Source organism: Sorex fumeus, unplaced genomic scaffold (assembly GCF_029834395.1).
Source record: "Sorex fumeus unplaced genomic scaffold, SorFum_2.1 ptg000054l, whole genome shotgun sequence".
Classification (NCBI taxonomy): domain Eukaryota; kingdom Metazoa; phylum Chordata; class Mammalia; order Eulipotyphla; family Soricidae; genus Sorex; species Sorex fumeus.
The window spans coordinates 3,525,551-3,548,604 of NW_026606111.1; the positions used below are offsets into that span (position 1 = coordinate 3,525,551).

The window sequence follows — 23,054 nt, forward strand, 5'->3', positions numbered from 1 at the left end:
AATTCATTCATTAGTACTTAATAAGAAAACAAATGGTAATGACATAAAGTTAAATATATTATTTACTGCTAAGTTATTAAGGGGCATTATCAAGCAGCTATAATTATGTCTTGTAGACTTTATATAACTGTTCTTTTCATTTGGCAACAGCTTTCTTGAATTTACCTTTTTTTTCTATTTTGCCACTGTTTTTGAAACCAGCAAATGATGATAATGTTTATAGCTTCATTTCATGTTTCAGATAAATTGTGAAAATTTAAAGGTTTCCATTACAAAAGTTATTGTGCATATTTAAAAATATCAGAGTGGGGCCAAAGAGATAGTGCAGTGGGTAGCGTGCTTTGCCTTGCATGCATCTGACCTGGATTCAGTCCCGGCATCCAAATAGTCCCCTGAGTATCACCAGGAGTAATTCTTGAGTGCAGAGCCAGGAGTAACCCCTGAGCGTTGCCAGGTGTGACCCCCAAATCAACAACCAAGCCCAAAACCAAACCCAGACAAACCAAAAAAAAGCCCCCCAAAATTTTGTAGTTTATAAGTATGTATTTTCTTTCTTTCTTTCTTTCTTTCTTTCTTTCTTTCTTTCTTTCTTTCTTTCTTTCTCTCTCTCTCTCTCTCTCTTTCTCTCTTTCTCTCTTTCTCTTGCTTGCTTGCTTTTGGGCCACACCTAGTATTGCTCAGGGTTTACTCTTGGTGCTGGGGATTGAACCTGATACAGTTGTGTGCAAGGCAAGCATCTTACCCTCTGTGCTATCTCTCTTAGCCCCTGTTGACAGTGTCTTAATTATATGGAAATAAATATGTTGTAATGGGCCAGGGAAATAACTCAATGATTTAATCATATCCTTTGCATGAAGGAGGCCCGGGTTCAATCCCTAGCACTGCGTGTTTCCCGAGCACTACTAGAGTGACCCTGAGCACAGAGCAGAGAGTAGCCTCCAAGTAATGCCAGATGTGGCCCAAAATTAAATACAACAATACAAAATGAATCAAATGGAATATCACAATTGAATTTATTCCTGAAATGAAATAAGACGCATTTAGAGGCTGGAGAGATTACAGAGGTATTAATGCACTTGCTTTTGCATGCAGTCAATTCTGGTTTGTTACCAGGCAACACAAGGTACCCCAAGCACTTCCAGGAGTGAATCCTGAGAACAGAGTCAGGAGTAACCCTTGAGTACTGGCAGTGAGGCCCCCCTCAAATAAGGCACATTTAGATTCATTGTTATATAGTCACTCAGGGGCCATGAGTTCTTAGTTGTATTTCCTGCCAAACAAATACATAAGTGCTGATGACAAGAGAGTCAGCCCCTGTACTCAGCTGTTGTCTTGGTGCACTGCCTTGGCGTATAGCAGTTGAAGGGAATGTGTCTTTGGATTCATTTCCCCAGTTCCAAAACTGGCATGCAATTTCTTGATACTCTTGCATTGGGACTCTTAATCCCATTGACATCTTTTCATTTGTTTATGCATTTATTTCTCCATTCTATACAGAATAAACAAACTGGGATCTGGGAGTGATTTTGAAGCTTATTTTCAGAGACTTGGAATTGCTTCCGGCCGAGCCCGCTACACTAAGAACCGGGTAAGAACTTCACTTCTTGGTAGGCCACATTCTTCTTATCAGAGTCACTAGAGGACATGTGGGGGACTAGGGAGGAATATTCACAAAGGTTATTTGTGAATATTAATTGCTTTGCTTACTGCCAGGATAGCTGACAGAGCAAAGCCAGCTGCTTAGCTGCTTATCAGCAATAGGTAGTTCTCATCCTTTGCCTGATGTGGGTTTGTTTGAAATCTCTTTCTTCTAGATTTGTAGACACTAGTATAATTTTTTGTTTGTTTGTTTTTGAGCCCACTCAGCAGTGCTCAGGGCTTAGTCCTGGCTCTACACCCAGAAATTGCTCCTATTAGGCTTGGGGGACTATATGGGATTGAACCTGGGCCAGCCACATATAAGGCAAGTGCCCTACCTGCTGTGTTATCTTTCTAGCCCTTCTGATGTACTTTTCTTCTTGGTTAGGCTAAGATCCTTGGTCTGTAACCCCTCTTCACATCCCCATTTGTGCCTGCCTCCTATTCTGGGGCCTGGGGTGAGGTTGGAACTTGTTTTTCTTACTTTTTGGGGGGAGGGGCATACTTGGTAGCGCTCAGAGATTACTCCTGGCTCTCTGCTCAGGTATCACTCCTGGTTGGCTTGGGGGAACCACATGAATGCAAGGGATTGAACCTAGGTTCCCTGCGTGCAAGCAACTCCCTACCTGCTGGATTATTGCTCAGATCCTATTTTTGTTTATCTTATTCTTCTTTCTGTTCTGCAGTGACTAGTTTGCACCATTGTCATTCAAGTGATATGCAAGAACTTGGATATGTCGAAACAAACTATTTTTTAAATTATGTCATGAACCAAACTGAAAATTATATCAGTGAATTCAGTCTTTTCAGGTTTTAATAATGTTTACTCATAAATGAATATAACAACATATTGTCAGGATACATATACCTTACAGATTGACTCTGCAGAGTACAACTCACAAAGAAGTGAGTATAATAGCTCCAGAACAACCCAGAATACAGGTATCAGTCTCTGCAGAGACTCATTCGACTTAAGACATGAAAGAGACACCTTACCATTTGCAAGAATGCCTCAGTTTCATGCCATCATCAGCTTGAAGAATTTGTTTCTGGTTTTTAACACAGTGAAACATAGAGAATTAGATATAAAAGAAGATAATAAGGGTACCTTTATGGGTAATATGTAAAGTGGTAATAATAATACCTTGTAGCAAAGTAACAAACAAGTAAAAGCTAAATTTAGGATATTTTTAGAAGACCTAAGAAGTAAAATAAACATTTATATGAAGATATATGGAGATATATCAATGGTCAGGGATGCACATGTCAGTACCCATGTTCAAACCTTGGTAGCTCACATCTTTCCACTCAAGCACTATCAGCTGTGGCCCTGGTGATCTCTAGTACTGCAGAGCCCAAGCAGCTCTGCACAACTTTGGGCCAAGCAAAGAACAGCCAAGCCTTATTGACTTCATATTGCTGGGAGAGACCCCCAGGTACCCTGAGCATTGGTACTGCTTGGAAGTTTCCCTCCCCCCCCAAAAAAATTCGTGTGTGTGTGTGTGTGTGTGTGTGTGTGTGTGTGTATGTTTCTGTATTCTTGTGTACTACCAGTATGGAATAATTTGTTTATAATAGTAGCCCTTACATATATAATCAAGATTAAATGGCATTTAGTTAAATACTGGGAAGAAAGGAAAGTATTTAACTTTATTATTGTGTTATTGGTCACAACTGGCGATGTTCAGGGGTTGCCCCTGGATCTTTACTCAGGAATTACCCCTGGTGGTGCTTGGGGGGGTCATATGGGATGCCAGGGATCAAGTCCAGGTTGGCCACATTCAGGAGAAGCACTTTACCAATGTATTATCTTTCCAGCCTCAAGGAAGCTAAATGTTTAAATGTATAATACTGCTACAGAGATACTTGGACCAGAGTATTTCACTCTTAATCCTTTAATGATCTGAGGCTGGGGCTGCACTGATAATACAGCTGGCAGGGTGTCTGCTGTGCACAGGGTCAACCTGGACTCCATCTTCAGCACCACATATGATCCCTTGAGTCTGTCAGGAGTGAACCCTAAATGCAGAGCCAGGAATAATACCTAAGTACTGCTGGGCATGACCCCCAAACTAATAAAAACTAAATAAAAAATTAAAAATCAGGGAGCATTTTGTGTTTTTGTCAAATTTTACCCTTTATTTGGTTCATTGTGATAAAACTCTGCCATATATTTTAATTTTTGCAGTATTTTTGTTATATAAAGTATTATAATTTGAATATTTAATGTTTGTCTGTACTTGACCCCTATTCTCTCTCTCCCCCCCCTTTTTTTTAGAAAGCAGATAAATACAGCAGCTACCCAGTATATCATACAGTCTATGAAACATTTGAATTGGTAGAGAATTTTTATGACCCCACATTTAAAAAACAGCTTTCTGTTGCTCAGTTACGAGGAACATTGGTTTATGAACTTGCAGACTCTAAAATAATTCCTTTCAATATTCAAGACTATGCAAAAGCTTTGAAAAACTATGCTACAAGTATCAGCAACTTATCCAAGAAACATGAGCAGCAATTGAGAGACCATGGAGTATCATTTGGTAAGAATTGTCTTGACAGTTAAAATTGGTAAGTTAGGACTTTAAGATGTAATTGCCCACCATCATCAGTATATACTGCTATATTCTAGAATTCATTCTTGCCTAAATAAGTGATTATGACACCCAGAACAACACTTTAAAGAACCTGTTGAGGACTGGATCTTGTTTTGTCTGCTGGAGACCTTCGTTTGATCTCTGGCACCACATGATTCCCATAAGCACTTCTGGAAGCCAATCCTGAATACAAGAGCTAGAAGAAACTTCTAAGCACAACTGGGTGTCATAAAAAATGAAAATGATAAGTAAATATATACTTTAAAAGACACCTATTAAAAAGACTTGGCGGGGGGTAGGGAGGCAAAGCAATGGTACAGTGGATAGGGCACTTGTCTTGCATGTGGCTGACCTGGGTTGATCCCCAGCATCCAATATGATTCCCTGAGCACTGACAGGAGTAATTCCTGAGTGCAGAGAGGCAGGAGTAAGTTCTGAGTATTTCTGGGTGTGGCCCCCAAACCAAAACCAAACCAAAACAAAGGCCTAAATAAAATAAACCAAAACAAAAAAAACAGACAAAAAAGAAGCAGTAAAATAAAATAAAGAGACTTTAGGGCTGGAAGGTAGCTAGTGCATGCTATGTATGGAGGCAGGATTTTTTAATTTTTTTTTTTTTATTTTTAAATGAATCACCATGAGATACAGTTGCAGACTTACAAACTTCCATGCTCACATTTCAGTCATTCAATGATCGAGTACCCATCCCTCCACCAGTGCCCATTCTCCACCACCAGTGATCTCAGTATCCCTCCCACCACCCCACCCTATGCCCCCCCCACCCCGCCTGTGGCAGGACTTTCACTCTCTCCTTTTGGGTGTTGTGATTTGCAATATAGGTATTGAGTGGCCGTCGTATTCGGTCTATGGTCTACTTTCAGCTTGCATCTCTCATCCCAAGCTGGCCCTCCAAGCACCCTTTACTTGATGGTCCTTTCTCTATCTGAGCTGCCTTTCCCCCATCATGTGAGGCTGGCTTCCAAGCCCTGGAGCAATCCTCCTGGTACATATTTCAACTATTCTTGGGTGTAAGTCTCACATTCTGTTACTTTATATTCCACAAATGAGTGCAATTTTTTTTTTTGCTTTTTGGTCACACCCAGCAATGCTCAGGGGTTATTCCTGGCTCTACACTCAGGAGTTACTCCTTGTGATGCTTGGGGGACCATATGGGATGTCGGGGATTGAACCAGGGTCGGCCGCGTGCAAGGCAAACACTCTACATGCTGTATTATCGCTTCGGCCCCAAGTGCAATTTTTATATATCTGTCCCTCTCTTTCTGACTCATTTCACTTAACATGATACTATCCAAGATGACCCATTCATATGCAAATTTCATGACTTTATCCTTTCTGGCAGTTGCATAGTATTTCATTGTGTAGATGTACCAAAGTTTCTTAAACCGGTCATCTGTTCTTGAGTACAAAAAAAATCTGTTTTTTTCCAGATTCTGACTATTGTACACAATGCTGCAATGAACATACAAGTGCAGATATCATTTCTACTGTGCTTTTTGCGCCCTCGGGATATATTCCCAGAAATGGCATTACTGAATTTCTAATTCTAAGAAGGAATTAAGGGAGCTCAATTTCTAATTTTTTGAGAAGCATCCATACTGTTTTCCAAAAGGGCTGAACCAGTTGGCATTCCCACCAGCAGTGAAGGAGGGTCCCTTTCTCCCCACATCCTCGCCAATGCCAGTTGCATTCTGGTCACGGTATCTTTTGAGGTGTGGAAGCTTCTTAGTTTAAGATAGTCCCATTTATTTATCTCTGTTTCCACTTGTTTGGTCAGTGGCATGTCATCTTTGAAGATACCTTTAGTTTCAATGTCATGGATAGTTTTACCAGCCTTTTGTTCAGAATACCTTATGGGTTCTGTTCTGATGTTGAGTAATCCATTTTGATCTGACTTTTGTGCATAGCATTAGGTAGAGGTCTGAGCCCATTTTTTGCATGTAGCTGCCCAGTTTTGCCAGCACCATTTGTTAAAGAGGCTTCCTTGCTCCACTTCACATTTCTTGCTCCCTTATCAAAGATTAGATGATCATATATTTGAGGATGTATGTAAGAGCATTCTACCCTGTTACATTGGTCTGCAACTCTGCCTTTGTTCCAGTACCATACTGTTTTAATTATTATCACTTTGTAGTAGAGTTTAAGGTTGGGGAAGGTGAAGCCTCCCATCTTCTTTTCCCCAAGAATTGCTTTAGCTATTCATGGGGGTTTGTTGTTCCATATGAATTTCAGGAGTGTTTGATCCATTTCTTTGAAGAATGTGATGGGTATCCTTATTAGGGATTGCATTTCATCTGTATAATGCTTTGAGGAGTATTGTCATTTTGACAATGTTAATTATCCCAGTCCATGAGCAGGGGGATATGTTTCCATTTCCTCATGTCCTCTTTTATATCGTGAAGTAGCGTTTTGTAGTTTTCTTTGTACAGGTCCTTCACTTCCTTAGTTAAGCTGATTCTGAGGTACTTGATTTTCTGAGGCATGATTGTGAACAGGATTGATTTTTTTTCATGTCACTTTCCTCTCTTTCATTATTCGTGCATAGGAAAACCATGGACTTTTGGGTATTGATTTTATAGCCTGCAACTTTACTGTACAAGTCTATAGTTTCTAGAAGTTTCTTGGTAGAGTCTTTAGAGTTCTCTAAATATAGTATCATGTCATCTGCAAATAGTGAGAGATTGATTTCTTCCTTTCCTATCTGGATGCCCTTTATATCTTTTTCTTGCCCAGCCTCTATGAGGCAGGGTATTTAAAAATTTTTTTCCCTAACTTTATTTAAACACCATGGTTTACAAAGTTTCTCATAGTACAGTTGTTTCAGACCTTCACTGTTCCAGCACCAATCCCACCACCAGTGTGACCTTCCTGATGGATTTGATCCCCAGCACCCTGTGGTTTCTTGGGCACTGCCAGGAGCAACCCTAAACCATCCCTCCCCACAAAAAGGAAAGAAATGAAAATTAACAGCAAATTGTGTAATATTTAAAGGATGAAACAATTTTTGTTAAAGTTGGTTATATAAGCTTTAATTTTTTTCTTTTTTTTTCAGTTTAACTTCACAATTATCAGGACTTTCTTCTGACTTTGCAATCAGGGATCATTTCTGGCAGTTTTGGGGACCTGGATCAGCTGTATTCATGGCAAACACCCAACCCATTGTACTGTTGTTTTGGCCCCTTTAAAATGCTTTAATTGTTAGGGGCTGGAGGGATAGTCCATTCTCCTAGGGACTTAATTTGACACACTAATCCCTTTCACCTTTTAAAACTCTCCATCTCAATTGCTGCCTCTCCATCAGCTTTAAACAAGTTCACATCTTCTTCTGCCTGATATGCCCTAAACAAATAAACATCTCTTCTGCCTGATATGCCCTAGTTCCTTCACAATCAAACTTCATTTATTTCTAGAAAAAAATGCAGTTCTCTCAGGAAAAAAATTTATAGGTGTGATCCCCAGGGCTTGGTGCTCCTCAGGAATTTTTGGGGTCACACTCAGCATTGCTTAGGACTTACTCCTGGCTCTGTGCTCAAGGATCACATCTGTCAGTCTTGGGGGACCTTGTGGGGTCCTAGGGATTGAACTCAAGTCTGTTGCATGCAAGACAAGCCCTCTACCAGTGTTACTATTGCTCTGGCCCCAAGAAATGTTTTTATGAAGGTATGGTGGGTGGGTGGAGGACTGGGTAGTTAGTACCATCTGTCCCAGACTTCACATTCCACTGCCTGCCTTAAGTCCTGCTATTCTTGCCCTGTGACACATTTTGGTTCTTACCTATTTTGACTTATGTGCATACTTGAAAATGTGCTTCTTGTTTATTTGTGGATTTTTGTCACAACCATCAATGCTGGAGCTACTCCCAATTCTTTGCCTGGGGTTTGCTCCTGGAAGTGCCAGAGAAGCACCTGAGACTTCTGAAGGCAAGGCACTCGGTTCAGCCATCTCCTCCCTGCATGCACGGCACTCAATTCAGCTCTCTTTCCTGCCATAGAAAAAATAGGACTTGTTCTCAGCTCTCATAATATCAGAATTTTTGTTTGTAAGTTGTTTTAAAAATGCAGCAATAATTTAAGTGTAAGTTTACTCTGTACTGACTTGCTAACTCTGTGCCCAGTGTCTAGAGGTATAAGTGCTTTATCACTTATGTAAATATGATGAATATCATATCCCCTTATCACAGCATTAATACAAGAATAAAATCAAGAGGCTGGAACGATAGCACAGTGGGTAGTGCGTTTGCCTTGCATGCAGCCAACCCGGGTTCAATTCCCAGCATCTCATATGGTCCCCCAAGCACTGCCAGGAGTAATTCCTGAGTGCAGAGCCAGGAGTAACTCCTGTGCATTGTTGGGTGTGACCCAAAAAGCAAAGAATAAAATCAAGAAAGATTGTAACAAAAATATATAGAAAAAACTAACAACTTTTCTTAAGAACTGTGAAGTTTGGTGCTGAAGCAATAGTAAAGCAGCAGGGAACTTGTGTTGCATGAAGTAGAGTAGGGTTTGATTTCTGGAATCCTACATGGTCTCCCAAGCCTGCCAGGAGTGATCCCTGAGTACAGAGCCAGGATTAAGCCCTAAGCACTCCTAACTGTGACCCCAAAACAAAACAACCTCCACAATGTCAAACTTTGTAAAGTTTGGCCAAATCAGATCCTAATCTCTTTCTCTAGATATATCAGTTGGTCACAGGTTGCCTTTATGATCATCAAGTAAAGATCACATATTCTTTTTATTTATTATTATATTCTATGTCACACGCATTGATGCTCAGAGTTACTCCTGGCTATGCACTCAGGAATTACTCCTAGCGGTGCTTGGGAGGGCCATGTGAGATCCTAGGGATTGAACCAAGGTTGACTGTGTGCAAGGCAAACGCCCTGCCTATTGTACTATCACTCTGACTCTGATCATAAATTCTTAAGAACAGGGATCAAGCTTTAAAAATTCCATCATAATTTGAGGAGCATAACTGCTATATCTGTTTCCAGTGTATCGCTTATGATTATCCTGATAAATACCTCTGATTGCATGAAAAATTCTGGGTTTCTTTACTGCTTATGTCCCAAACTCTTGAAAATTATTTCCTGGGTCTTAAGCAATAGTATAGTAGATTAGGGCATTTGTCTTGTACATGACTGACCCAGATCGATCCTCCAACACCATATATGGTCCCTGGCACCACCAAGAGTGATCCCCAAGTGTAGAGTCAGGAGTAACTTCACTGGGTATGACTCAAAAACAAAAATTAAAAATTATTTTCTTAATTTAGATGTTTTCTATTTAACACAATACTTATTTGTTCTCATTTTCTGTGGGTCTGCAAAGTGGCAGATGGGGATGCTTCATATTTCTGTTCTGCTTAGTCTGTTCTGGAACAGGGAGGGCAGGAAGGGAATCTCTGAGCTATGAAGGCTGTGTTGATAACTTCATCTTCTGCTTTTTCCATTTTAAAAAAAGATTCCTTGTTTTCGGCTGTGAAAAACTTCTCAGAAGCTGCCTCTGATTTTCATAGAAGACTTATGCAAGTTGATCTTAATAAGTAAGTATCAAATATAAGCTGAATTGTTTGGAAAGCTATTCAATTACTAGAATGGGCTATGTGTAGTCACATGAGTATTCAACTCTAAATCATTGCTCCTTCAATTATCAACTGCAAGCTAGCATCGAGTAGTATTGTCAGAAGGACACTGTCCAGCAGAACTTCCTTAATACTTGAACGAGAATCTGGATGGTTTGTCTGCATAGTCAAGTTTGAGAAGGATGAATCTCATTAGGACATTAAAAAGAAAACAATCCATATCAGAGTCCAAGAGGCATCTCTTGAAAAATCTACATGCTAAGATTTCTGACTTTAGCTAGTACCTTAGAGCTCTATAGATTTAAGTGCATTTGTAGTGTATTTCACTACACCCCCATTGCTGATATTATCTGTTTAAAAGTCTTTCTTCTGTTGTATGCATTCCATTTACTCTGTTGCCACTTTTATATTGAACAGTAATTAAAAAGTTATACACAGGGGCCTAGGAAATAGCTCAAGTGATGGGGCACCTGTCCCCTAGCATTGCCATGTGGTCTGTTGACCCCTGATGTTTCCTTGCTAAGGACCAAATTTTCAGGCTTGAATTGACAGAAGTCCCTCACTCTCTTCCCCCTCCTGCTGTCTGTAGCTTCTCTTTAAAAAGTTTTTCAAGACACTGACCCACAATTCAGTTCAGATCACATTTATTTTTTCAGGTTCCATCAGTTTAAGCATTCTCCTTACCACACTGAAAGAAAATTGTGCCATTTTGTTGTTCTTGTTTTGTTTTTAGTACTGGGGATTAAGTCTTAAATCTCATGTATACAAGGCATGAACTTTACTGTTGAAAAGTCATTTTTAGGGGTAGGCCCTTTTCTCCCTGGCCTTGTAAGAAATCCAGGAAACTTATCTAGCACCTCACACAGACTTGTGGTAGCTTATAATGCACACAAAAGTTTCAGCTCATGCAGCAGCCTCCCATTCTTTTTTATTTTGTTTTGTTTTGTTTTTGGGCCACATACAGTGGTGCTCAGGGTTTACTCCAGGCTCTGCACCCAGGGATCAGTCCTGGTAGGCTTGGGGGTCTATATGGGGTTCCACAAATCAAACCTGGGTCTGTTGTGTGCAAAAAACTGCTCTACCCTCTTTCTCTCTGGACCTGCCTCCTGCCTTTCTTTCAGATCCTGTAGTTTATTCTCATTCTTTATGATCCAGCTTTTATTCTGCCTTTTCATCCTCAGACCAACCAAACGGCTTATTGACAACTTTTTAAAATTGAATCACCATGAGATATATTATAGATAAAAAGTTGTTCATGATCAAGTCTCAGTCATACAATGTTCCAACACCCATTCCTTCACCAGTACACATTTCCCTCCACCAATGTCACTAGTTTCCCTCCCACGGGCCTTTCCCCACCCCACATCCACAGTCTGCTTCTTAGGCAGACACTCTGCCCTCCATCTCATTTTTCTTCTTGGCACTGTGATTTGTAATACTGTTCCTGAAAAGGGTTTCATGCATATCTCTTTGCCTCCTTTCAGTACTCAGTTTGTGTCCAGAATGATCATTTCCAACTATCATTGTCGTAGTTGTACCTTCTCTGTCCAAGCTGCTCTCCTCCTTCTCATTGGTGACAAGCTTCTACACTGGGCCAGCCCTCCTGGCCCTTGTTTTTGCTGCCTTTGTTTCCAGATTCTGGCTATTGTGAGCAGTGAACAATAAATAAACAAAGGAGTGCAGATAGCTTTCCTTTGTGTTTTTGGGCCACTGGGATATATTCCCAGGAGTGGTATTCTCCTGCCTGCTTTGGTCCTCTTTTGTTAGTCATTTTCCAGTTTCATTAGTTGTGCAGTCAAGTTACTTACTTTCTTCCTTCCTGATGAATGCTTGCAATAACAATGAACACCCCTCTTAACACCACTTTTGCTCTATCGTACAAGTTCTGGTAGGTAGTGTTCCCATTCTCGTTTGTTTTCATGAATATTTCAACTTCCCCTTTTGTATAAAACTCTGAGGGCAGCCAGAGGGTGGCCCTTATGGCTTTTCCCCTGGCTGCTTGGTTCTGGGGGGCCCAGGCCACTCGCCCAGCTGGGGTGGCCTGGGGCATGGGGCAGATGGTGGAGGAAACAAGGGCCAAGCCAGTTGATTGATCAGATGCTGTTTATTCCATTCTCATCCCCATTCAATTTTTTTAATCCATCCTACCACTCTATGTCGCTTAATTGGTGCATTTAGCCCATTGCCATTGAGAGAGATTATTGTTATAGGGTTTCGTGCCGTCTTTCTGCAGGAGTTTGGCACATCTGTGGGGCTTGTCTTTTCTGAAAGTAGTCCATTTAGTTCTTTTAACAATGGTTTTGAGTCTCTGAAGTTCGTGAATAACAATTGTATTGTACCTTCAAATCTGAATTAGAATCTGACTGGTAAAGTATTCTTGGTGAGGCATTCATTTAATTGAGTTTTTTCACTATATCCCATCACTGTCTTCCGGGCCCATCTGATAATTGTGCTGTAAATCTTTTTTTTTTTCCCTTTATTTTATTTATTATTTTTTTTTTACAGTTGTAGATTTACAATTTTTTGTGCTTGGGTTTCAATTATACAATGATCAGATACCCATCCCTCCACCAGTGCCCATTTTTCACCACCATGGATAATATCCCTCCCACCCTGATCCCCTCATCCCCCCCTGTCTCTGTGGCAGGGCAATCCCCTGTGTTCTCTCTCTCCGTCTGGGTGTTGTGGTCTGCAAAAGAGGCATTGAGTGGCAAACATGTTCAGTCCATAGTCTACTTTCGACATGCATCTCCCCTCCTGGGAGGATCCTCCAAACATCCTTTATTTGGTGCTCCCTTCTCTATCTGAACTGCCCTTTCCTCTAGGATACCCGGCTGGCCTCTAAGTTATGGAGTAATCATCCTGGTGCTGATCTCAGCTATTCTTGGGTATTAATCTCATACTTTGTTACTTTATATCCCCCAGATGAATGCAATCTTTCTATGTCTATCCCTCTCTTTCTGACTCATTTCGCTTAGCATGATACTTTCCATATTGTACCACTTGTATGTAAATTTCATGACTTCATCTTTTCTAACAGCTACATAGTACTCCATTGTGTAGATGTGCCAAAGTTTCTTTAACCAGTCATCTGTTCTTGGGCATTCAGGTTTCTTCCAGTTTCTGGCTATTGTAAAGAGTGCTGCAATGAACAAACAAGTGCAGATGTCACTTCGACTATACATTTTTGCCTCTCTGGGATATATTCCCAGGAGTGGTATTGCTGGGTCAAATGGGAACTCAATTTCTAATTTTTTGAGAATCGTCCATACTGTTGTCCAGAAGGGCTGAATCAGTGGACATTCCCACCAACAATGAAGGAGTGTCCCTTTCTCGCCACATCCACGCCAGCATTGGTTGCTTTTGTTCTTTTGAATGTGGGCCAGTCTCTGAGGTGTGAGATGGTATCTCATTGTGGTTTTGATCTGCATCTCTCTGATGATTAATGATGTAGAGCATTTTCTCATGTGCTTTTTTGCCATTCGGATTTCTTCTTTGAGAAAGTTTCTGTTCATTTCATTGCCCCATTTTTGGATGGGGTTGGATGTTTTCTTCTTGTGGATGTGCTGTAAATCTTAAGGATGCTCTTTTTTAAGTAATTTCCTTCTTTGATGTTGCTTCTTTCAGTATTCCATCTCTATCTATGGTTTTCATCATTCTGATTAGGATGTCTAGGAATATTTTTATTTAGATTTCTTTGAGCTGTACCCTTTGTGCCTCCTGGACCTGTATGCATGCACTTTTCAGCTCTGGGAACTTCTCAGCAATGATGACTTTGATTGTTGCTTATTGATCAGGGTTTATTGATCAGGGTCATCTTCCTGTCCCTCTGGGACACTAATGATTCTTTTGTTGTTCCTCTTGAATTCATCCCAAAATTCTCTTGTGACCTGTTGGTTTGCTTTGAGGCTCTTTTCCATCTTCTGCTATTGTATGGAAATTTTCTGTACCTTATCTTGGAACTCATTGGTTCTGTCCTTAGCAGCTGTTATTATGCTACTGAGGCCCTCCAATGAGTTTTTTATTCCAACTATCAAGTTTTTCAGATCTGCTGTTTTTATTTGTATTTTTACTCATTTTTGCTCATATATCCTCTTGTTTTTTATTGGCTGTATGTTCCATTGTTTCTTTGAGCTCCTGATACAGCCTCAATAATTCCATTCTAAATTTCTTATTAAAAAGGTTGTTTAGCTCATTTTTACTAGGTAGGTCTTCCAAGCTAGCATTTTCACTCACTAACCTGGTGAGTTTCTGTGTTGCTTTACCATTGTGACCTTTGTAGTTTGGATTTGTTTCCTGTGTGTTTTTTTATGGTTAGGTGCCAGTTTGGATGCTTTTGTATGTTTACAGTGAGCTAAGGAGAGATGAGGAAATAATTGGCAGTGGAGCAAAGCAGAACAGCTGTGCTTTTTGCAGGCGAGGTGCAATCCTGACCTGGTGGGCAAAATGGCACTCCTGAGTGTAATCCAGAGCCCCTGATGCTTGACCTTCCTTCAGTTTACATAGTCAATTATTACTGAGAACAACTTGACAGAGCATTCTTTTTTTCCTCTTTTATTTTTATTTATTTATGTAAAGGTAGTCTACAGAAAAATTTATTTTACTTCTATGCCTTAACACTTTACCAAATATCCAAAATCCAAAGACATAAGAGGTGTTATATATGTGTATGATCGTACACATGTGTGTATGTGAAAATGCACATGGACTTACTCATTTACAGTTAAGCTCAGTTACTTACAACCATTTTTATATAAACCAAAGAAGAATACAGTATATTGTTTTGCATGATCCATTAATCCTTGTCTCTTCAACTTGTAAATATAGGGGCTGGAGCGAGAGCACAGCCGGTAAGGCGATTGCTGTGTGGGCAGCTGACCCGGGTCAGACTCACACTCAGGTCGGCTGTATGCAAGGCAAGCCCTATCTGCTGTGCTATCACTCCAGCCCCACTTTTTCAATAGTTTGACAGAACATTCTTCCTTTAACAGAGACCTGGATTTTCCTAGAAAGAATGCAAGTTTTTTTGCTGATCAGTCTGTGGTCTTAAACCATTTCCCAGTGGATGTCTGTAATCATAAATATTAGTTATGTGGAGCTTACTATGTAAATCAGTATACTGTATATGCATGTTGTTAATATCATATTAGTTATAGAAGCTTGCTCTCCAGTACTTCATCCCTATTGAATATGAATATAGACATTTGTTCCATGGCAATGATTCTGATGGTTCATTCTGTGTTGAAAGCCCCATTGCAGTGAGAATCATGAATGATCAATTGATGTTCCTGGAACGAGCATTCATTGACCCCCTTGGCTTACCAGGGAGACAGTTCTACAGGTAAGGAAGCAACAGGTGTGCCACTGAAGTCTGAAATTATTGGGGGCATGGAAGGTGAATATGTACAGAAAGATAAAAGGGTGAGATTAGACCTAAAAGTTATTTAATATTAGAAAATATTGTTATGTTATTTATTACTTTGTTGCCCATATAAATGGGAAATTGTCATGAAAAAAATACCCTAGGAACTGGAGTGATAGTACAGTGGGGAGGGCTCTTGCTTTGCATGTACTTCACCTGGTTCAATACCCAGCACCCCATATGGTCTCCTGAGCCCACCAGGAGTGATTCCTAAGTAATAGGAATAAGAGCCAGGAACAAACTCCAAGCACCATACTCTTTGTAACAAAAATCTAAAAGTGAGAGATTTATAGAGTGTGAAAGCTCGTATAATTTTACCATCTACATGGATACTTTCAGTCAGTTCTCAGGGGAGCAGCCATTCAGTGATGGGAAACTTAATGCATCAGGTTCCCTCCTTTCCACTTACAAAGGGTCTCTTTGAGAGGTTCCAGAGAGACAGTACAGTGGGTAAGGTGTTTGTCTTATACATGTCCAACTGGGATTGATCCCCAGTATCCTATATGGTCCCCTGAGCTCACCAGGAATGATTCCTGAGCACAGTCAGGAATAATCCCAGAGCATGGCATGTGTAGCTGATCTCCATGTCCCCTATCACCCAAAGGTAAGAAAGAAGTCTCATAAATGCCCCTTTACCTGTTTTAAAATTTAGGGCCATGACTGGTAGCATGAGTAGACTTTCAGTTTATTGATTTACAACCCATAATATATTCTTAAATGAGGGAAAGATTTTCTCTAGTCTGGGAGGCAGGAGAATTGCCTATTACATCTGACCCCCTGCACCTTAAAACCCCCCATAGGGTCATCGACATATCACTTGCATACTGCCACCACTCTGTACTTTTCTTGAACCTTCCTGTGTGCAGTTAGTATGGAGAGGAAAACTAAAAGTGCATCATAGTACCACCTTCTGGAAAACAGAAGACTCCTAAATATCAGCCTGTTTAGCCTTTAGAATCAAAGTCAACTAGTCTAAATAGGAAAGGGCTTCTCTACTTCCAGTATGGCAGCAAAGGCTCTGCTCATCAAACAGTGAAAAATTGTCACAGTATCACAGAATAAAATTGTTATTTTCCATCAGCCATACCCAAAGACATGTAATATTGCAGTTTATAATGTAAAGAACTATCCTGTATTCTCTTATGTAATCACTGGGCAGCTAGGGAATACCACGGATCTCTCTCGCAGCCTGTGTTCAGTGGCATCGTGCCGCTCCCCCACCCAGGATGGCCAATGCCATGGGTGGACAAAGGAGGAAATGAGGGCCAGGCTGGTTTGTGATCAGTTGCCATTTATTCCACTCTCCCCATGTGCCTGCTCCTGCATTATTCCCCTACATTGTTCTTTCCCTGTCCCCCCTGCTAATGTCTCCACACTCCAACTCTTGCCCTGGTCTCTCTCTCATCTCTCACCAACTCCCCAGCATTGGGGCTAGTACAGTCAACATACCAAAAGCCCTTCCTGATCTCCCATCAGGCTCAGGAACACAAATACCACTGGGGGGTTTTCTCCTTTCTTTAGTCCAATAACTTAATTAACATCTTAATTCTACTTCTTAATATTAGTTATTTTGTATGGACATAGTAAGAGCTACATTAAGCTTGTAGGGTGGCTCTCCTGGGAATATCTCTCTATAGATCTCAGACTACAGTGCTCAGGCCAGATTAATCTTTTCTAACCCTAGCAGGGTCCTATCTAGATGTTACTTTCTGGATCATGACAGAATTTGTCCATGGCCATGCTCTTAACTTATAGCTTAGTATTATGGTGCTTGGCCTGGCCCATTTTGATGCCAGGGTAGCTCACAGCTTGCCCTGGGTCCATTCAGTCCCTCGTTGGGACCCTGCTTTTGGGATGCTAGGAAGTAAGGGCATCTGAGGCTTAAGTCGAGAGAACAGATGACCAGGGGTGAATACTATTCATAGTCAGTAAACTCTTAAGTTACAAAAGCATAGCATACACTGTCTTCCTGTGTCTATACAAAAAGGACATTGTTCTAAATTAACTATACAAAGGATTTAAGGGAAGAGAAAAGCAATATTTACAACTTAACAGAGTCTGATTAGGAAATAAAGGTGATTGACTGGTTGAAGAAGCAGAGCACAAAGGAAGAGGTTACAAGTAAACACAGAGGAAAGGGAACACTATGATGGGAGTAGCACTGCACTGTAGCACTGTCCTCCCATTGTTCATCAATTTGCTTGAGCAGGCACCAGTAACTTCTCCATTGGGAGACTTCTTGTTGTTACTGTTTTTGGCATATCGAATATGCCACAGGGAGCTTGCCAGGCTCTGCCGTGTGGGCGGGATATTCTTGGTAGCTTGCTGAGCTCTCCAAAAGGGACGGAGGAATCGAACCCAGGTTGGCCATGTGCAAGGCAAATACCCTACCACCTGTGCTATCGCTCCAGCCCCCACTCTCCGTTCTTGAGATTAATTTTTTAATTTCGATCACCATGAGATAAACCACTGTAAAGCTGTTCATGATTGGGTTTCAGTCATAGAATGCTCCAATAACCCATCCTTCCACCACTGTACATTTTCAGTCACCAGTGTCTCCAGTTTCACTCCTGTCATCCCAATCTCTCCCTCCACCAGCCTGCCTCAGGCATTTCTCTCTCTCTCTCTCTCTCTCTCTTTCTCCCCTCTTTCATGCATTATGATTTGCAATACAGGTACTAAGTGGTCATTGTGTTTGTTCAGGGAGTTCATTGTTTTTATCAGAAACCTATAGCTGGAGTAGTCTTTTTTACTGGGTAGAAGTTTTGGGGGTGGACATGACTGCTGGGGCTTCTAGAAGTACAGGGTGGTGGGAGAAGGTAGCTCATCCCGACCCCAAGAAAACCTGGAAATTTCAGTCACAAATCCCTCATACCCAAATTTTAAGTAGGTTAATTTCTTAGTGAAGTTTGTCTCAAGATAGTGGAGTCTGGCTAGGGACATGGCGGCAATTTTGAATTGTGGGAGCAAGTAGCTTCTGGGGTCTCTGTTAGGCAGGCACTGGGCTAACATGCCCCTTTTGATGTACCTTGGATTACTCAGCCATGTGTGGCCCAAGAAGATTTAAATGCATCTTTTTGATTTTTTTTGAGATTTATTTATGTCTCTGGGGCACGGCCAATGAGCTAGTAAGGTGGAACTGGAGGTGGTTTGTGGATGTTGCTCTTGCATACCTAATATTTGCTTAATTTCTTGGAAAACTTGGTCCTGAGTTGTTGGAGTCTGGCCAGAGGCATGGTAATATGGGGTGTCTGCAAGCCCGAGGGCACAATCAGGCTTCTGATATTCTTGCCTTGTGGGTTCATGTTGCCTCACCTGTAGTGCTGTGCCCTCTTGGCCCAGTAACGATGGGAGCAGAGGCTCCAGTAGTGACTAGGACTAGGGCCAGGGTGGCTACTGTATGGGGCCTGAGCGCTCAGGTGGTCTGCTATCTTCGACCAAACAGAACCTGACTGAGGGCACGTGCCCCCACTTTTGGGTCCAGTCTCCAGCCAGTTGGCTCTTAGGGAGATTTTTCTCCATAGTATGCTGCAGGCAGGGGAGCAGTGGTTGCAGGGACACTCTACATTTGGTGGTGAGTCAGGTAGGCTGCCCAACATGGCCCCCCATGGTGGAAACCCAGGACATGTCCTCAACTCGGGGACCTGCACTCTGCAGTGGTGCTGGGTTGGACCTGAAGAGAGACCTGTGGTAGCTCTGTCAGCTTCTGTGGCTGCTGCCTAGTTGCCACCATCTTCATGAGTCTCACTCCGGATTGACATTCCATGATGGGCCCTAGGTGGTTTCACTTAAAGGCACTCTTTTTGAGATAGAATATTTAAAGGGTACATACATTCATTCATGCAGAAATTTTATGATCCCATCAGCCCAACTGTTCAGAGCGCTGAGAGCTGCCACTGATCTGCCAACTTTGCCATCTGCTCTCTTGCTACCGCCATCTTGGGAATCTTCTTGAGATAATTTGTGATGATACAGTGCCAACAAGATGAGATGAAGTGAGGTGAATGATGTAGGCTTTATGACTTAGAAGATCCACGGAGCAGTCTTGAGGATAACACAGAGTCAGAGGCAAGACCATGAACTTTGGGTGGTCTAGATCTTCAAATCTTGGCTCAAAGGTTGGCTGTCAGAGACACTAACCATGGATGGGGTCTTTTACATCTGTGGTTTGGTGGCTGATACTTTTGGGAAGAATGTTGCCATCAGAGATTCACGATCAAGATCATCCTGTTGTTCATCAATTGCCTTGAGTGGGCACCAGTAATGTTTCCTTTGTCCTAGCTCTGAGATTTTAAAGTGCTATATTCAAGGCCCTTTCAGGGTTAGGAGAATGAGACCCATCATTGTTATTGGTATTTGGTATATTGGGTATACCACGGGGAGTTTGCCAGACACTGCCGTGTGGGCAGGTTACATTCAGTAGCCTGCCGGGTTGTCCAAAGTAAGAATGAGATAATAAGATGTTGTGGGGCCGCGAATGCGGCCATGCACTTCCAGGAGCTGGGTTTTATAGTCTCTGGGTCTTGGCCATTGATGGGATTACACAGTGCCAGGGGGGTCAGTTGGTGGGTGTGACCCCTGCCTACTGGAAGATGGAGGATCTGGGTGGAGGATGCTCAGCCATCAGAGATTGTTGTCTCTAATTCAAAGATTGTGACCTACAATGGTCATGAGGTGACTCTATAATGCTGTGTTCCATTTACATTTTTTGGTTTGGTCCCTTCATACTCATGAAATCTGAAACATGTTGCCAAGTTTTATGTCAACATTTCTTGTTCCTCTTCAGTTTATTTTGGTCTTCCCCATTCCTCTGTACATGATCCGAAAAGCCTTCAAATAGCCTCATTTATTAAGTTTTCAATGGTATGCTATTGCATATCATCAAGCATATTGGCAGATCTATCTCCACCAAACTGACGTGCTGTGTGAGTTTTCCTAATTGGTGGTGACTGATTCCTGGGACACCCTTTGGAGTGTTTCCTATGAGAACAAATACATGTGTTAAGCTGTTTGTAAGAATTGATATTGTGATCTTTAATATGATAAAGATACAGATCATATGTGTCACTTTCTACACTTAACCTCTTTTGGAGAGGTAAAAGGAGAGCATATGGCCAAAGCCATAAGATGGGTCTGTCTAGAGTGTTTTGGGGAAGACATAAGAGGGTCCAGGACTAAATGAATGCCAAAATTTAAAAAGAATTATGTTTAAGTCAAGTAAAATAAAGTATTTATTTAAAAAAATAAAAGGAGAATATATTTAAATATGATTGAAACAGGAAACAAACATTTTTTGAGTCATTGAGCTAACTTCTAGTACCTCATTGCTTTACCCTCTTGTCCAGTGCATCATTCATTTTTGTTAAGACCTGATGTTTCTGCCTGTTATTGGGTACCATTTGATCAGTAATTGATGTCATCCCTAAAATGACATAATGCATTGCTGTAAATCACTCACTGTTGTTGGTGAACTGACATTAATGTACCAATGGATTAGTAAAACCCAGAAACTATAAAAGGCTATAGGTAAAGATTTGTAAAACTTTAAAAAATTGAATCACCTAAATTTCAATTTACAAAGTTACAAAGTTATTCTTGGTTGAGTTTAGGCATACAGTGTTGCAACACTAGTTCCTTCAACAGCAAACTTATCTCTTCATCATTGTCTCCAGTTTTCCTCTTGCTCCCAGCTGCTATTAGGCTAGGCGCTTTATATCTACTTTCAGCTTTGCTTCTTCTCCACCAATGTCATATTGTACCCTTCCCTGACCTGTTCACCATCCACTCCCCAGTTGCAATCTTGATACTCTAAACTAGTTCTCTTTCTCTTTTTTATTGTTTCTATTGCTTTTGGGCATTTGTTATTTCCCCACTATGTTTCTTTATATCTTGCCTATAAGAGGGATCATTCTGTGTCTGTACCTCTCCCTCTAATTTACGTCACTCATCTTGATACTATCCAGATCCATCCTTGTAGCATTAAATTGCATGATTACATTCTACTTGTGACTGAGTAGTGTTCCATCGTGTATATGCACCATAGTCTCTTTATCCAATCATTTGTTCTTGGGCATTGGTACTGTTTCCAGATTTTGGCTATTATGAATAGTGCTGCAGTGAACATAGGAGTGAAGATGTCTTTTCTGCATTGTGCTTTTGGACCCTTGGAATATATAACAAGAAGTGGAATTGCTAGATTGTATGGAAGCTGAGTTCCTAGTTTTTTGAGGAATGACCATATTGTTTCCAAAAAGGTAGAACCAGGGGACATTCCCACCAGTAGTGAATGATGGTTCGCTTCCCCTTTCATCCATGCCAACATTGGTTGCTTGTAGGCAGAGATTTTGGAATGAGGTTGTGGATGAATGATTGTAAGATCCTCAGAGACTATATTAATATGTAAAATGAAGACCAATAGGGGCTGGAGAGATAGTACAGTGGGTAAGGCTGCTTGCCTTGCACATGCCTGACCTAGGTTTGATCACTGGCATCCCATATGGTCCCCCAAGAACCACCAGGAGTCATTCTTGAGTACAGAGCAGGTATAAGTTCTGAGCATCACTGGGTGTGCCCCCCAGCAAAATAAAAGGCCCCCAAATCAAACAATAAATTATAATGTAGATAAATCTAAATGGCTATTTCTCCTTGATCATTGATTATGTATATTAAGTTCCATATTGTATAATACAATAGGTTTATATCTTGAACAAGCTCTAGGATTTGACTGCTGATCCTAATCTTGCTATTTGTCTAATAAAATATATACCTTTTAGAAAGGCAGGATTTCACCCGGTGTTTGACTTGCACGTGGCCGAATGGCCGACCTGAGTTCATTCCTCTCTTGGAGAACCCGGCAAGCTACCAAGAGCATCTTGCCTGCACAGCAAAGCCTGGCAAGCCACTTGTGATGTATTCAATATGCCAAACACAGTAACAACAAGTCTCACAATGTTACTGGGCCCGCTTGAGCAAATCGATGAACAATAGGAGGACAGTGCAGTGCAGTGCTATTGAGAGAGAATAGCATGATGTTCTGAGCTACTAATAAATTGCAAAATATTCCTTCTAGATTATAAAGTATAATTGTGGACAACCTTTCTATGAACACTTTACCTTTGTGGAATGATCTTTATTATTCTTAACATTTATAGAATTTAGGAATGCAATATAAAATTAAAAAAATATTTTATTAGTGAATCACCATGAGGTACAGTTACAGACTTACAAACTTTCATGCTTGTGTTTCAGTCATACAATAATCGAGTAACCATCCCTCCACCACTGCCCATTCTCTACCACCAATGATCCCAGCATCCCTCCTACCATCCCACCCTGCCTCTGTGGCAGGACATTCCCTTTTGCTCTCTCTCTCCTTTTGGGTGTTGTGGTTTGCAATAGAGATATTAAGTGACTATCATGTTTGGGCTGTGGTCTAATTTCAGCACACATCTCCCATCCCGAGCGGGCCCACCTTTACTTGGTGGTCCCTTCTCTATCTAAGCTGCCTTTGCCCGCAGCATGTGAGGCCAGCTTCTAAGCTGTGGAGTAATCCTCCTGGTACTTATCTTTACTATTCTTGGGTGTAGAAAGTCTCCAATTCTGTTACTTTATGTTCCACAAATCTTCCTACATCTGTCCCTCTCTTTCTGACTCATTTCACTTAACGTGATACTTTCCATGTTGATCCACCTATATGCAAGTTTTATGACTTCACCTTTTCTAACAGCTGCATAGTATTCCATTGTGTAGATGTAAAAAAGTTTATTTTTAAATTTTAATTTAATCTCATTATTATTACT

General features: G+C 41.1%; 1 protein-coding gene across 2 annotated transcripts in view; it reads left to right on the plus strand.

Annotated features, from left to right (window-relative positions):
• The window catches only part of NAALAD2 (N-acetylated alpha-linked acidic dipeptidase 2), an 82,793-nt gene that overhangs the window by 50,746 nt on the left and 8,993 nt on the right, over nt 1-23,054 (plus strand). Inside the window, exons 16-19 of one of the 2 annotated variants that reach the window (XM_056125121.1) lie at nt 1,498-1,588; nt 3,917-4,181; nt 9,713-9,794; nt 15,082-15,174. In XM_056125121.1, the coding sequence (XP_055981096.1) occupies nt 1,498-1,588; nt 3,917-4,181; nt 9,713-9,794; nt 15,082-15,174 (531 nt within the window). The remainder of the gene's footprint in view (nt 1-1,497; nt 1,589-3,916; nt 4,182-9,712; nt 9,795-15,081; nt 15,175-23,054) is intronic. The other variant, XM_056125120.1, reaches the window with a different exon arrangement.